Source organism: Nothoprocta perdicaria, unplaced genomic scaffold (assembly GCF_003342845.1).
Source record: "Nothoprocta perdicaria isolate Ctin4 unplaced genomic scaffold, notPer1 scaffold_132, whole genome shotgun sequence".
NCBI lineage: Eukaryota > Metazoa > Chordata > Aves > Tinamiformes > Tinamidae > Nothoprocta > Nothoprocta perdicaria.
Window position 1 is genome coordinate 1,516,070 of NW_020454450.1, and position 15,631 is coordinate 1,531,700.

A 15,631-nucleotide genomic window follows, 5' to 3' on the forward strand; every position below is an offset into this window, starting at 1 on the left:
TTGGCTTTTTTTTTTTCCCAAGACGAAATAGGAGGAAGGCAGGGATGACGCAGCCCTCCGTGGATCCGATGAATGGGAATTGTGGCGCTAACGGCTGCAGCTGGCGCTCCCGCACGGAGCGTGGCCCTTTTCCCGGGGGCAGGGGGATGGATATTGAATGCTTTCCCGCCTAGCGCYGGCCACAGGGACCGTGGGGTTTTGCAGGAATTTTGTAGGCTGTCCCTGCACGCTGCACGCGGAGGCAGCAGCCACRAGTACAGCGGGAGCGTTGAGGCCCTGCGAGGTGTCTGTGCAGCTTGCACAGAAGCTGCGTGAAGCTGAACAGCGTTGGCTAAAGCAGCACCCCATGCTCGAGAGGAGCACATCACCCCGGAGAGCTCTCGAGCCTGGGGAACAACTGCTGCCCTTGCAGTAGAAGGGCCCTTCTCTGTTCCGCCTTTGTAAGAGCCGTGGCATCGTCGCTGACGTCAGGAGCCTGCAGCTGGGCATGCAGATAGGAAACACGTTGGAAAAAAGCTCATGCTTCGCCACGTCCACCCCAGTGCGTGTCTCGTGCACCCGTCTGAGTTTGGATCCTCCGGAATTACCTGTTCCGACAGTAAATCTGCATTAAGTTCTGCTCAGGCTCTGCCCCATGTGGGGATGGTGGAAGTGGGGAATAATTCTGGCTTGGGATCAGTGTAATGAGGTGGAGTGGAGCTAAGCTGAACTAGCAGAAATCTGTCCAGGCGGCTTTTTCGCATGGATCTGACTCTTGCTGTTTGCACCTGGAGAAACTGTGTTGGAGCCAATGGAGTTCCCGTAGATTTACCGCAAGATAAAATTGCTGCTGCTTTGGGAATAGTTGTTGTGAAGCTTTCCTAGCATGTAGTAATGCCATAAATCATAATATGTGGCGTATACGGCTTAGAATAGCCTGCCTTGTGAATATTTTGTCCTTCCTGTTGACATGAAAATGGTTCATTTGGATTTTCAGTAGCCACTATGTGTGGTATATTTGAAAAATAGATTTTGATGTGTGTGTGTTTGCATGCAGATATCTGTTAATTTATGGTTTTTTTTTCTCCTCATCTCAGATTTCCCAATAGATCCAACAAATATATTAACAGGAGGGTTTTTTGGGCAAAAGTCTGTAGCTGTGCTCCTGCTGCAGGGCAGAGCCCCTTCCTGCAGTGCTCCAGACCTCTGACACCATCGGGATGCCCCCTCTTGCCTTGCGTGCAGCCCTGGAGGAATCAAGTTTCCATTTGAAGGCCCTAAAACACGGAAGGACTGAACCTGGTTGAAAGCGTCGCTGCCTTTACGCCTTGGGTCAGATGGGGCGTTTCTGAAACCCTGAAACGTGATGGTSTTTGCAGTGCCCGTTTCTAGCTGTCAGACCCTGCTCTCGGGTAGGGATCGGGATGGAGAGCTTTCCTGGTGAAGCACTTGCTGTAGGGATGATGTGTGGGCAGGCCTGGGAAGGGGCTCCGCACCATGCGGATGTGGAAGCACAAACTGTGGGAGAAGAGCTTGAAAACTCGTGGGGTTTCGGTACATCTCTGTGCACATACGTGCGTGTGTGCGCACACTTATGTATCTTTATGTCCGTATATAAAAAATATACGTGTGGACGTGCTCATACGTATGTATGTGAACATTGTGTTCTTGGCAGAGCGGCTGGCAGCGCTTCAGAGAGCTGCTGTGCCGGAGCCGGCGCTGTTCCGCACGGGAATCCCAGCCCTTCATCCCCGCTCCGGGAAGGGCGAGCGGGGAGAGGCAGGAGCGCAGGGAAGGGGCCTGGCAGCGGAAGCAGCCAGGAAGCGGAGGCACCAGCTCGTGGGTTGAGCGCTAGCAGCTCTTCCAGAAACGTGACCTTTCCCGAGGATGTTTCCATCCCGGAAGAGCCGTCTCCTCCTCCGCAGGGGCTGAGTGTTGAGCGCCGGGGACGTGTGTGGGGAGTAGTGTGGAGGGGAAGCCTCGTTGCAACAGCCCCCCTGGGTGACAGGGAGCGTTTGGTGACATTAACGTCCCGGATCTGTCCTGTGACATTGTAGATGGAYGTCTGCGAGGTGTCACTTGAGCGTTCTCCTGGGCACGCTGCAGCAGGGTGATGGGAAGAGCAGAAGGAACCTGTAAGAACATAGGAGTTTAAAGAGGAGCTGACTCTCTCCCTGCCTCATTTTAACGAGGAGGGTGCTAAAATAGCATCCAGTACTAAACGATCAGCCTGGAGCTTGAATTATTTGAGTTTTAATTTTGCAGAGCACCAGAGCTGCAGTAGCAGCCTCATAGGGGCTGCAAGGAGCCTCTGGGGCTGCATCCTAGCGAAGCCCTCCGAGCGTGAGGGGTGATTTTCCTAGGGASCGAGGCCTGCGGCCTGCCAAACATACTGAGCACGTATCGAACACGGCGCCCTGACTGGCTTGAAGTTTTGACATATTTAGTTGCTCATGGATGGTAGTTTTTTTTTTTTCTTTTTTAGCAGAAAAGGGCTAAGATTGTGTTACCTCAAAGGTATTTTGTAGACGTCTGCCACCACATTTTTATGACAAGTTCCTTGTCTTCAGGGAGATGCTTTTTATGCAAGCAAAAGAACCTTGTATTTACTACACCAATAAAAAATATCAAGTGTTGTTTTTCCATTTTCTTATTTTCTTCTTTTAGCATGGATCTCTTACAGTGAGGCTAAGTATGCTAAGTACACACCACTGCTCCATGCCTTCATCTTGGATATGTTGGTTTGTAACACTTGTAATTTTGACTGATGGAGGCAATTCCTGCAAATCCTCTGAGGGTTTGGGTTTTTTTCTTTTGACATAAAAGAGAACCTGATGCGCTTGACCATGGGGAGGCCACCAGTTGATCAGCTGCACCAAAAATAATCCTTTCTGTGATGTCTTAAACTAATCTTTATCCTTCCAGTTTCATGTGATGCTAGAAGAACGGGACGATGTTGCCCATTTTGAGTCTCTCCTCTTGTCTTTTGACGTTGCAGTCGATGTGACCACGGCACTGCCCTTGCAAGTTGCGCCCACTTCAGTCCCCATGGATCTCCGCTTGGACCACCAGTTTTCCATGCCCGTGACGGAACCGACTCTCCGAGAACAGCAGCTCCAGCAGGAGCTCCTGGCGCTCAAGCAGAAGCAGCAGATCCAGAGGCAAATTCTCATAGCCGAGTTTCAGAGGCAACACGAGCAGCTGTCCCGGCAGCACGAGGCCCAGCTGCACGAGCACATCAAAGTAAGTGATGGGCACCCCTGCTTTGGGTGGCGTGCAGAAAGCATCAGGCCACCAGGAGGAGAGCTGACAAATGGGCTCATGGGTTTTGGCAGTGGAGATGGGATGGAGCGGTCGGTCCCTGGTTAGAGGACTGTCAAGGCCTAAGCTTTAAAAAGGAGGAAAGGGATAGAGAAGCAGGGGGTAACCTTAAACCTTAGCTAGACATGTACTCAAGAGTCTTGCCTGTGCTGCCAACCGTTGTTTGCAAGATGTAAATCTGGATTTGGGAAATTGATGTAGCCTCATTTCAGCAAAATTTAACCCAAGATGCAAAACGTGGCCWTTTCTGTATTCTGTAGGGAAAATGCACGTGAAGAGTGGGAGCAGAGCTGTGGGTTGCTTTGTGTCCAGTTGAGGAGTATGGGGTACATCAGGCACCCCTGATCTCTTTGCACCATGTACGGACTGAAAGGTAGTGCAGGGCTGAGCAGAAAGCGTCGTTCAGAAGATGGCTGTTGCATAGTGAAAACCTTAGACATTATATAAATATTTCACAGTGATAGACCATTGCTATGGTAACATCAGCTTTCAGAATTGCTAATGTGCTCCCTTTGCAAAGGAGGATTAGCACTGCGCCTGGTAAATAGTGTTAATGTAATATTAAAAAGCAACCTCAATTCAACCTTGCAGAACTTTCATTTTGATACAGAATGTATGTCAGAGTAAGGGAGATGGGATTAAAAGTTAATGTTGTATTATTTACAGCACTTTCAAACAGAGATACTAACCATTTGAAGACTGATTAATGACAAATGCCTGTTTTCCTAAAGGCAGCTCTGTTGTGCTCTCTTTAGGACAAAAGTGCTTAAATGTATGAGTGTGTTTGTAAGTGTGTGTATATATATTTATACACATTCATGAAACCACACATGCATATGCATTCCCTGATGCAAAAGCAGTTACAGCATTTGTGGTTCCCAGTAATACGTGCAAGAATTGAAAATGGTAAATATCTTTGACAAACRAGTATTTCCATTAGTACCTTGTAATTGCAACTGTCTTTAAATACATCACCCTTAAAAATACCAAAGAGTCGTTCCGATTTAATGGGCAAGTTTAGTAACTTTTAAGTCGTCTGTAAGTCCAAGGAAGCTGCTGTTTTGTCCAAAGAACTTTACATGTGTCACCTCATATTTGAACTACAAACTCCGATCTATTCAGCTGCCTTATGACTCATTAAAAACAGAGRGGAGGACAAAAGAGATAATTACAGCAAATAAATAACCTGACTTTCTACAAAAGTGAAGCACTAGGGGGTTGAAAGCTAAAATTTGGTCCTGAATAGATTCAGCCCTGGATGAAGATGAGCAAAGATGCAAGCTGCTCAGGATGCGTTGGACACTTCCCGTTCCCTGTGTGTGCTTGCACGTTCATGCACACTGCTGCAAGCTTGTGCTCTGTCGGGGTGTCGGGTCAAGGAAATGCTTCCCACATGTGAAAGGTCCAAGCAGATACTCTGAGGATGTCTCTGGTTTGGCTTGTGTGCCGAGAGCTGTTAAAAGATGCGTGAGATAGATGCACATCTCCTGTTCAGGAGAAAAGCAAGATTATACTGGGAAAGATAGTGTGTGTCACATGTGCAAGGTACTGAGAAATGTTTTGGGAAGAATAGAAGTAGAATTAAGGCAATTTTTTTCTTTCCTTCTTTCTTTATTTCTTTTATCTATTTACAAGTAAGCTGCAAACAATTTCCAGGAAATGTATTCACTAGCTGTTACTCCTTTTTGACAAAGGCTTCAGATTTAACAGAATGCTTCATAGCTGTCAGACTACATGGAATCGCYCTGAGATGTCAGGTCTTTCACAGCGACACGGGATGAGGATGTGGTTTATGATCTGTTCTGCTCATTCAAACGGCGCTTCTGGAGATTAAAATTGTGAAAGAYGCGTCAACCTCTTGACTTCCCAATTGGGAGCTAGGAATAAATGAGCTTTATTTGATGACTGGCTTATGGTGTCACTGAAGGGATTAAGGAGGTTGTTAGTCTCTTATTCTCCAAAGTGAATTGTTCAATATGCAGGAATAGTTGAGCAACACAGTGCTAAAGTTCTTCAGCTGGAAGTATGGCCCCAAAACTTGACTTTACTGTGTTGCAGSACTGGGGCCTTTGCTCCCTGTTTGCAAGCTCACGTTTCCAGGTTCCCTGCACAGCACAGAGGAGATTTCCCTTTGGTTAAGAAGCCCTTTGGGAATCTAGCCCTGCCCAGTCTAGACCTCGATTAAGGTGGTATGTAATGACAGGGTGCACGAAGGCTGGGGCCACCTCTCTGCTGCCTTCCTCTGTGTTCAACAGTTCTGCTTTGGGCTTGAACCTCTTCAGGTCTGAAGCCACCTCAAAACACAGCAGAACACACAAAATCTGAAAGGTGAATTTCAAAATTCTTAACTGGTGATGTCAAGCAAATGAGGCTGATGTCAAGCAAATGAGGCTGATGTCAAGCAAAGCAACAGTTCTCTTTGATATTATTTCCCTTGAAAGCTATCAGAGCCTCAATTATACTATATCTATATTATTGTATAGATACAATTTGTACAATTTATACATGCAATCTACTGTATTTTAATTACATCACAAGATGGCCTTGTACAGTATTTGTGGGGGAATACAGCTGCATCTCACTGTGTTTCACATATTTGGGGTTATCTATCTAGAATCAACTAACTTGGTTTTTTTATTACAGTTTAATATCCAGCTATTTAATTAAGAGCTACAAAACTTTTATTTCTTTATTTGTTTATTTAATAATAAGCAGTGATTTTGCTTTACTCTTTCTTTATGCCATTCCTATTTTTTTTCCCCCTCAGGATTACAATTCCTGGGTTGCAAGTATTTTTTGGATATAGCAGAACAACATCTGGCTGCAGTTACATATACAGAGCAGATACTGCATTGGATTCCAGTTTTAAAAAGACATGAGTTTTAAATAGCTTTGTGCTCTTCTGCTTATAGACAGCGAAGAGTTTTGTCAAAAAGGATTCAATGACTATGTATCTGCTGCTAAAAGTACCCTACAAGAGTATACAGGTATAGCTGATGATAAAAATATATGCATTGCTAAAGCAAGTCATGCAGTTAGAGGATTGGGGAGAAATCAATGTTTTGGGCAGAAATACGTAAAGCCATTACTGAATTACATTAACTAGTGCTGAGAAGATTTTGAAAAGGTTACTTATTATTAAAAAGTTAATGCCTTATGCAACAGTAGCAGTGTTTTTTATTATTTATTTATTTGTTTTTATAGTATTGTTGACTGGAACACAGAAACTGTTCTTTCAGTGGATCAAGTGAATATAAAGTATAAGGGATTTAGTATGATCATGTCCTTTCCCTTGAACAAAACAGTAATGTGGGGAACATCCTGAACTGTTCCTGAGTAAATGAAATTTGCTTTAAAAGTGAGCATGTCTTTCTATTTTTCTTTTCAAGCATATTTTTTTTTCAGTTGAAAGCTGAAGGTTTTGTATTTTCCAGAACTTGATTTGATCTCAGTTGCAGAATTTTAATCATCTGATCTAGGAAAGAAGGAAAAGATAAAGTTGGCCTAATCCTACGTAGATGATCTCCTTTTCCATCCTTTCCCCTCATTTAGTCTGTGCTGTAATAGAAAATCAACAGCTGCCCCTATCTGTTGAACCTTCTTTGCATCCCCATTTTGGAAGATCTGCTCTCCATGTAAAAGGAGCGAATTCCCAATGACCATGTGAGCCAGAGAGCCGAGCTCGGAGTGAGATAATATTTGTGGAARGAAGGTATAAATGGAAGCAGTTAGAGCTCTGCTCACCGAGGGAGAAGGATCCTTGCCTGCCGAGAGCAGCGAGAAAACTTTGACATATTTAGGGAAAATAAGCTCAGCCTTAGGAAGGCTTCACGCCATATGGAAATACAGAAAACTGTCTTTCACAAGTACAGTGCAGCTCTGCACATTGCTGCRGCTTGACAGAGCAGCTCGAGCAGAGCGGTCCCCGCGGCTGCACGCGGAGGCTCCCGCGGCTGCTCTGGACCGCCTGGAGAGGGACAAAATCTCATCCTCAGCCTTGAGGGAAATGGGTTTTCCCCACTCGGCCSGGTGTTCCACGGTATTTATAGGCCTCAGATGCGGGAGAGGGAGCTCGGCGCCCGGGCGGGCTGCCCGGGAGGTGGTGGGAGGCTGCGCCACCAGCTCCGGCCCGCCCTTCGCTCCACCTTTGGCTGCAAAGGAAGCACTGCCGCGGTTTTTCCCTCTGTGTTTTTTCCCTTTTCCCTGTCCAAGATCAACTGGAAGGTAGCGAAAGGTTTTCCACTTGCCTGCTGGTCAAGGGCCCCACTGAGGTGCCTACAGAAGGGCAGGAGAGACRCAGGCAGTGCGAGCCCAGTGGGGAAGCAGAGGACGTGGTGGGTACCATGGATGATCTCTTCTTTCTATTTATTGCCCAGGCTCTGAGACGGGGATCTTAGGAGTTCTGACTGTCCTACAGCCAAAGCCTGAAACTTCCCTTAGGAAGCTGATGCATTGGCACGTGACAGTAGACATCAAAAAAGTACGTCCTGGTAGTGTTATTCCCCAGTCGGGTAACATCTCAATAACATTGCATCTAAACGTGGAACAGAAATCTTAGCCTGGATACACACAAAGATGTTAATTTCCTCATCCAATGCTATTTCTCTCATCCAAGAAAATCTTATTTATATGCAGCAGTATCCCAGGGAACACTATACTGCATAAGCAGTGTATGCAGGATGGTGGAGAAGATGGTGGAGATGGTGTCACCTGGACCTTTGTGCACAAAAGCCAGCTCAGATCTGCACTGGTGTTCRCCAAACAGCAATTCAGAAGTAGTTTTCTTTCTATTTCACGCAGACATTTCCTACATTTAACAGCATCCTGTGCAGCCTGATGGCTTTATGCCATGAATTAAAAAAAAAAAAAAAAGTGGAATGTTTTCAGGCATGGATTTTTATATATAGCAGCATTGAGAATTGAGAAGATGGTTTTGTGGCGTTTCTGTAATTTCAAATGACATGTTTTTTCTTTAACATAGTGTTTGAGCTTGAGTCACTGATGCTTCCAAGGTGTTAGTCCCTACGGCAGTTGCTTTGAATCATTTGGTGAAGCCCTCACCACTCCCAGAAGTTTGATTCTGAAGGTAACTGCCTTTCGGGGAAACTTCTGGACAGATTTTGGTCAGTTAAATGTTATTTCTTTCCAAGCAAATGATTTCTGTCTCCTCCTGGAGACTGCACCCATTCCTGACAGTTTCCATCATTTTCAAGAGAAGCTTGAAAATCCAGGAGATAACTGGTGTCTGGTAGGATTATTAATGTCGGAGAACTGAGTTTGGGATCTAGTCAGTGCTTTTAAAAAAAAAAAAAAAAAAAAGGTGCAAATTGAACGCTTTGTTCCCTGTTAGCGCGTGAAGTCGTTGTAAAATGCTCTTTTGTTATTTCCAGATGGCTTCCTGTTTGTTTGTTTATTTAATATTTTTATTTTTCAATGACTTCTCATTTTTATGGTACAGTTAGCTGACTCCGTGGCCTAAAGGACTCTGGTTTAGATACCACAAAATCTAACTTCTGACAGAAGTAAGCCTTGGGAAAAGTTTTTGCCAGATCAGAGGCCTTGCTGTCCTTTAAGGGATGTGGGGGGTGACTTTGTTCATGCTGGAAGCCAAGATGGTTTATTTTTCACAACGCTAAGGGCGTGCCTACACATGCAAATGGAGATAATGTCAGCAAGTTATATGCCTAGGTTTGTATAAGTAAGCACCATCTCTCAAAAACCAGAATGTGCTGGTTATGGCCTTGCTTGGAGATGAAAACCTTTCTTCTTACCCTAGTGACCTGCTTCTTCTTGCCCTGTGCTACCTCATTCTTGTCAGTTTAGGAGTTGCCTTCAAACATGAAGAGCTGCAGAGGGGCTCAGGGTGACATCCCACCACGTTCAGTTGGGCTGTAGCCCAAGGAGGTGGATGCAAAAGATGCTTAGGATCACGATAGACTTTTGTTGACAATAGTTATGCCAACTGTTTTTCACCCAGCCTTGCACTTAAAATGTTTGTGCGTGTTATGAGTTTTAGCTGTATGAATAAGCAAGAGTTGCCTGGGTACAGATAGTTTTGCACTGCCCACCACTAATTGCAATGAAGTTTTCAAAWTGTGTATTTTAAAGACGTAGAAGGCCATTAGCATTTAAAACCATCTCATGCTTTGCAGATTTTAATCGGTTTTACCATGTTGAGTGAACTAATGTTGAGTCTGTCATTAGGATGGCTATTGTAGGGGAAGGAGAAACCTGAGGAATATGGGCAGGAGAATTGTGTGCAGCTTTTGGGGAAAGACTAAGGTAGTATTTGCAAGATACTGGGAGAGATTCACATTCTTCATATGCATCTAGCACATCTCAGAGGTGTTGTGCAAGTCTTAATAACATGTCTTGCTAAAAAGAATGAGGATTTATTTCATTAAATGGAGTTTTTGCTGTCTGGAGCATGTGCTTTCTAGTAGGACATTGGTTTTCTTTCGCATGGATGTGTGTGGAATATTGCAGAGCATGACTGTTACATTTCTTCTGCAGTGGCTAAAGGGAGCTGTTTTGCTTCTGCTTTGCTCAAAACACTGCTGCTTTTTGGAAGCTTTGAGCGAAYTTGCTGAAAAGTTGTCAATTGGTTTCCTTCATATTCTTGATGGACTTTCTTGGGGATGTAACTAAAGAGAAATGAAGAATGTGACAGGCAAAATCTGCACTGCTGACTCCGTGTGGCTTGCTGAAAATTGATAAATACCTTAAAATGCACTACATTCTCCTTGCTACATTTACTACGATTAACATATGCTAACGGAGCCCCAGAGGCGTGAACTACAGGTACAGTTGAACATTTGTGCAGCGCTCGTAAATAGTGGGAGCAGTGACATTAAACATATGCAGGAATCCCTATAGTTAAAAATATTTACAAATATTTATTTTAAATATTTACAAATATTTATTTTGGCAGGAGCACCCTTTTCAGATGTTCCCCACCGCATTTACCAATGCAGAACCACCTATTTGTTGCACGATAAGCTCCTCCAACAGCTATTGGAATTAGTTCCATGCAGATGCATGGATCCATGTGGATACAAGTGATTTCTCTTGGCCTATCACTTTGTATTCCGTAAACATTTCAATTTCATTRCAGTCAAGAAAAAATTTACCGCTTCAGCCATGGGCATGGACACGCAACCGTTAACGTGCAAGTACTGCAGAATTGGCACTCATGCATTTGCCAAGGAGAGAGATCTGTAGCAGCAGCATCTGTGTTTTGCTGTATGCGAATAAGAGCTCTGCTCAGTAATTAATAATCCTTCTCAGAGCCACCCAAGCACCCTTTGGTATGTTGTGAAGTGATGTTCCAGAGAAACTTTTGAGTTCCTGACTCGGGCAATTTCTGGAAGACGCCTAGTGGGAGAAGGTGTCCCCTTGAAATACAATTATGAAGTACTCAGAACCATTCAAGTGAAGGTTTAATGTCAGAACAAAGCTRAAGTGTGTAAAGAGTGTGTAAAGTGTGTGGGTATTATCTTGTCAGGCCGAGCTTGGTGCGTGGAGCAGGAGAGGGGAATAAAACCACATGGCAGTTAACCTGTTTAGTTAGTCTTTAGCATTTTTTTTTCTGTTTATAGGGTTTTTTGTYGTTGTTGTGTTTTATTTTAACAAGACATCAGTAGAAAGATGCATTGGAAAATGAGAAAAATTGTACATTTTAAAAAGCAAATCAGGTTGCCGTTTAGTTTGCAGAGAGATCTTCAACCTTATCCTTTCAAAACACGGAGCAATCGTGCAAATGTAATGAAGATGTTTCCGTTCTCTCTGACTGCAAGCAAACCAGCACAGATAGTGACAGCAGCAAAGATGAGCAACGCAAGTCTCAGCTTCGGTTTGCACCCCAAATCCCCAACCAGGCTTGTTGGGAGACGGGAAAAGCCCTTGTGCAATCTGTGCTGCTTGCTGGGTTGCGGAGCTGGTAGGTTCAAGCTCACAGGCACGCGGCCGCATCGCTGTCGCGGCTCGCCTTGCTGGCGTGCGAGCCRTACATTGCCTATCAATAGTGCCTGTGGAGCTTGTTCTCACGCCTGAGCGCAGAGACAAACACTGCTGCTGTAGGAGGTTGGGTCAGGTTTGAAAGCAAGTTGTTACTTGGAGGCTCCAGCAAGGTGAGAGAGAGGCTGCTTCACCTAGGTTAGGAACGGCTTGCAGCTRTATTGGGTGCTCTGTATGGAAACTGGGGTCAAAATTCAGCAGAGACAAAGCATCCTTAACGAAACTTCTGTAAGCCGTGCAGATACAATTCTGTCTTTTCATTTAYTTTTCACTACAGATGCCAATGAAAGCGCTATTCCTTGTAAAGCATCTTAATGTATGTAAAGCATAACAGGGAGCATAGCCTGCAAAGCTTAAGAGACTGCAGATGGAGAGAAAAGGCTCCTTATTTCATAAAAAAAACAAAACCTGTTTTAACATATTGTGCATTAAATATTGTTCATTTGCATACTTCCTATAGTTATAAAAGCCCACCATGTGGTGGGCTTGTTGGAAGTCTGAAAGGATGCTGCCTCCCTCCCCAAACGGAGACGTGTTAGGGAAGCGGCTGCTTAATTATGCACCCAAAAAAAGACCAGTTGCCTCTATGGGCTTATTGTTTTTTCACTTTTGTAGGTGGTGATAATCTGAATTTCTTTTTGTTGCTTAAGTAAAATTTAATAGGATTCAAGAGGAGACMCAGGTGAAGTTGCTGGTGTCTTCTCTGTGGTGTTTTGCAACAGTCTGCACTCTCTGAACCAGCAGCAGGCCCTGCTCCGTCACGTGTTTCCACCAGATAGCCCAGCAGATTGCAGAATGCCAGCTGAACTATTTTTTCCTTGTATACTTTTATAGAATCATGTAATTTTAATGTATCCCCAGCTCAAACACTGCATGGTACGAATGGAGAATGCCAGAAATTAAACAAAGAAATCCCTCTCAAAAACCTAGATAAAAAAACATGGAAAAAGGAGAAGAAGAATCACCACTATCTAGGTAGTCTTGCGTGTACACATGTGGTGGTAAGGTTGGGAGGAGAGTGTGGGCAGGTTCCCATCCTGCTGACCGTGCCAGAAGCGGCGCAGGCCCTTTCCAGGMTTTATGGAGCTCGAGCGGTGGGTGGTTTGGGAGCACAGATCCCCATTCAGTGGAAGCCTCCGCAGCGCCAGGGGCTTTGCAGAGGAGCGCTGCCAGCTTCCAATCAACCTGCTGGTTTAGAAGCTGCCAATGTAAAGACTGCAGGGCGGGCGAAATAGGAGCGTGGGCACCCGCCCGGGAAGCTCCTGCGTCTCGGAGCGGCTTGCAAGGGTAACGAGAGCAGCCCAAGTGGCTCCATTGCAAAGGTGCCGCGCTGGACAGGGCACAGAGTAACTGGGAAGCAGCAGTGGAGTAGCAGGGACTTTTCTTAGGGCAAGGTGGCATCCTAAATCTCAGATTGACATTTTTCTTATGAAAGCAGCATGGCTTTGTGTTGGTAGTGCTTGATGTTTTTCAAGGGAGAAGCCCTGTGCTAGGGGATTGCSTGTTGCAAGCCCCACAGAGATCCATTTGCACCTAGAGAAGCGACAAGCTGTTGCAGCTTGTCATTTGTCATCTGCTTCCCATCAGCACATTTCTCTCCTGGCCTGCTATCAAAATGCAGGGCGGTCTCCAGTGCCAGCAGGTACCTCTCCCTGGTCCAGAGGAGCCAAACTGCTCCTCTGAGCTCCCAGGAAAAGCATTTCTGGACCCACAGAGGATATGTTGGACTGGGACCTTCTTAAGAGATGATTTTGCAGAAGGTTGGTGTATACACACAGCTTCTAAGTGGCCAGATTTGACACCTGGGTCTTTGAACATGACTGTGATGATCTGTCAGGGCTCAGCCCTTTGGGCAACAAAGCCCACTTGTCTAAGACTTGCCTGTCTGAAGGTTCTTTCTCTGAATTCATGTGTGTGTGGGGCAGGGGTAAATCCTTCCTTGAGTGATTATTGGGAGATATTTTACAATTAATCCCAGGAGCTGGTGATAGTCATGCTGACAAGACCACAGGAAGCTGTAGTCCTTTTGCATTAACTTTGTGTTTGAGTGTGTAGGATGAAGTTAAGAAGATAGTCCAGTCCTTGGCTACTCTTCTCTATGTGCAAAGAGAAAGCAAGGACTTTTGGAGAAACCAATGTGCAGTCACATAACTAAAGGCTTACTCAGACCAGTGTATGTATGAGGGAACTGAACTGGTCTTGCAAAAGAGCAGTGTTGATTAGGGCATATTTGGGTTCAAGTGTCTGACCTGGGAAGCTCGGTAGTACTTCTTAGGTGGAGGACTATCACATGATGAGCATATGAGAGTATTTATTATTAATGCATCCTCTGTGGGGAGCTCTGTCCCCTGGCTAAGGAGATGTTCTTCTGCTTCTCTGACTTGAACAACATCGTTGGCAGATGATGACAACTTCTGCTGTAGCACTGCAGAGTCTGGCTGGGTTAATTTGATCATCTTTTTTCCTCTTTCTTTCTCCACAGCAGCAGCAGGAGATGCTGGCAATGAAGCACCAGCAGGAACTCCTGGAGCACCAGAGGAAGTTGGAGCAACACAGGCAGGAGCAAGAGCTGGAGAAGCAACACCGAGAGCAGAAACTTCAGCAGCTAAAAAACAAGGAGAAAGGAAAAGAGAGTAAGTAGCGAAAGCTCCCTTGTTTCAGCACTGACAAGCAGAGCAGATGAATGGAACCCATAAAACTTCAATCTGGTGGCTTTATAAAACTAATGAAACCTTCACGAGAGCCTCTCTGCAGAGCTCGACTGCAYGGGGAGCTTGTGTGAACTGTTAGGAGGTATTGAGGGGAGAAGAAAAGTGTAGTTCCATGCTTTATCTTCATTTTTGTCTTACTAACTGCCATTTTAGCATATTTTGAAAGGCAGCGTATCGTCTCTTTATTTGATTTAACGTTTTTTAAAGTATTTTTGGCAGCATTCCTAATGGAGACGGAATATTAAAACCATAAAATACGCCAGATGCACACTGCATTTTTCCCTTTCATTTTTTTTTTTAATTTCACTCTTTAAAGATGTATCGAAGTTCTCAGTTTTTAGCTTTAAAGTGTTTTCATTCAGAAAGTCATTCTTTCATGAGGTATAGATTGTGGTTGGCTCTTGCATACTTTTCCGTGGTTATTATGTACTTCACAAGATTCAGTGRAACGATTACAGCCTCACAAATCCCTTATCAAAGACACTCGGTTGCTTGTTCTGTTTTCTTCAGAAGAGAATTGGAGGAAAAATACCTTGTGAAGTTGTACTATCAACTCATTAGTSCTTCCTTCCAAAGGAAATAAGGAAGTTTGTGGTTGAAGAAGCTGAGAGGGCTYGAGGGCAACAGCAGATAAGACATTGACTGGGGACCAGCAATGAGATAAGGTTTCAAGAAAGACTTTTCTAGGAGAAAAGTAAATGTGTGCTAGGAGAAAATTAGCTCAAGTTTGAATTCTGCCCTCCCTGCAGATGTATTTTTCAAGGACAGTTTTGAAGCTGCATTCATTATAAAGGAAAGTGTGACTCARCCCTAAAATCTTAACGAAGTAATGCACCGGAATTCAGACTCGTTGTTGTTTCAATATTGGGAGAAAGGCCAGAGGATGGTAGAAAGACACTRATGCAGGTTGGCTACTATGATGTCCAGCTGGCTGCCATGCAGATGCTTTCCTTTATCCTTTGGCTATGTTGTGTTATTTTCCTCAGTAAAGGCAGTAGGTCTGGGCTGGATGAAAGGTCTAAGTATTTCCACTTCACCCTGTTGTTCTCCTTTGTTGATACTGTATCAGTGTTTTGTTGATAAGCTCTGCAAAATGTATCTCTGCTCTCATTAAAATTATTTGCAAATAATAAACATGCAGGAATCTGTAAAATAAGAAAAGAGCCTGAAGCAGCTTTTGGAAAAAAAAAAATATAGGGATAGAGGAAAGAATAGAACTCGGGGATGTTAAGTTAAAGATCCTGTTCCCATGGCTACAATTTTATTTTTAAAATACTTTTATTTAAGAAGTGCTATGGTGTATAATCACTAGAGCAGCTAAGCTCTCAAGAATACTTAAGTTATTTTTCTCGCTTCAGAAAATTTTGTTAAGTATAACACAGCTAAAATTGTCCTAATCTGAAGGATGAAGAGCATTTAATAGATAAAGAATATAGTTTATTCGCCCTCCATCCACTGTCATGGGAAGCCAAAATGTGTTGTTTTATAGCTTTTAAAAGGTAAATCACAAGTAGATTTACATCAACATAATACAAGCGCCTAGATTTCTCATCTCAGGAGTATTAGCCTGTCCCTGGTGAACCCGAATCTGCCATCATAATGCT

At 44.3% G+C, this 15,631-nt stretch overlaps 1 protein-coding gene across 1 annotated transcript in view; it reads left to right on the forward strand.

Moving 5' to 3' along the window:
• HDAC4 (histone deacetylase 4) overlaps positions 1-15,631 on the forward strand; it is a 178,939-nt gene that overhangs the window by 85,375 nt on the left and 77,933 nt on the right. The window contains exons 4-5 of the mRNA XM_026033717.1: positions 2,978-3,222; positions 13,799-13,949. Coding sequence (XP_025889502.1) covers positions 2,978-3,222; positions 13,799-13,949 — 396 coding nt within the window. The remainder of the gene's footprint in view (positions 1-2,977; positions 3,223-13,798; positions 13,950-15,631) is intronic.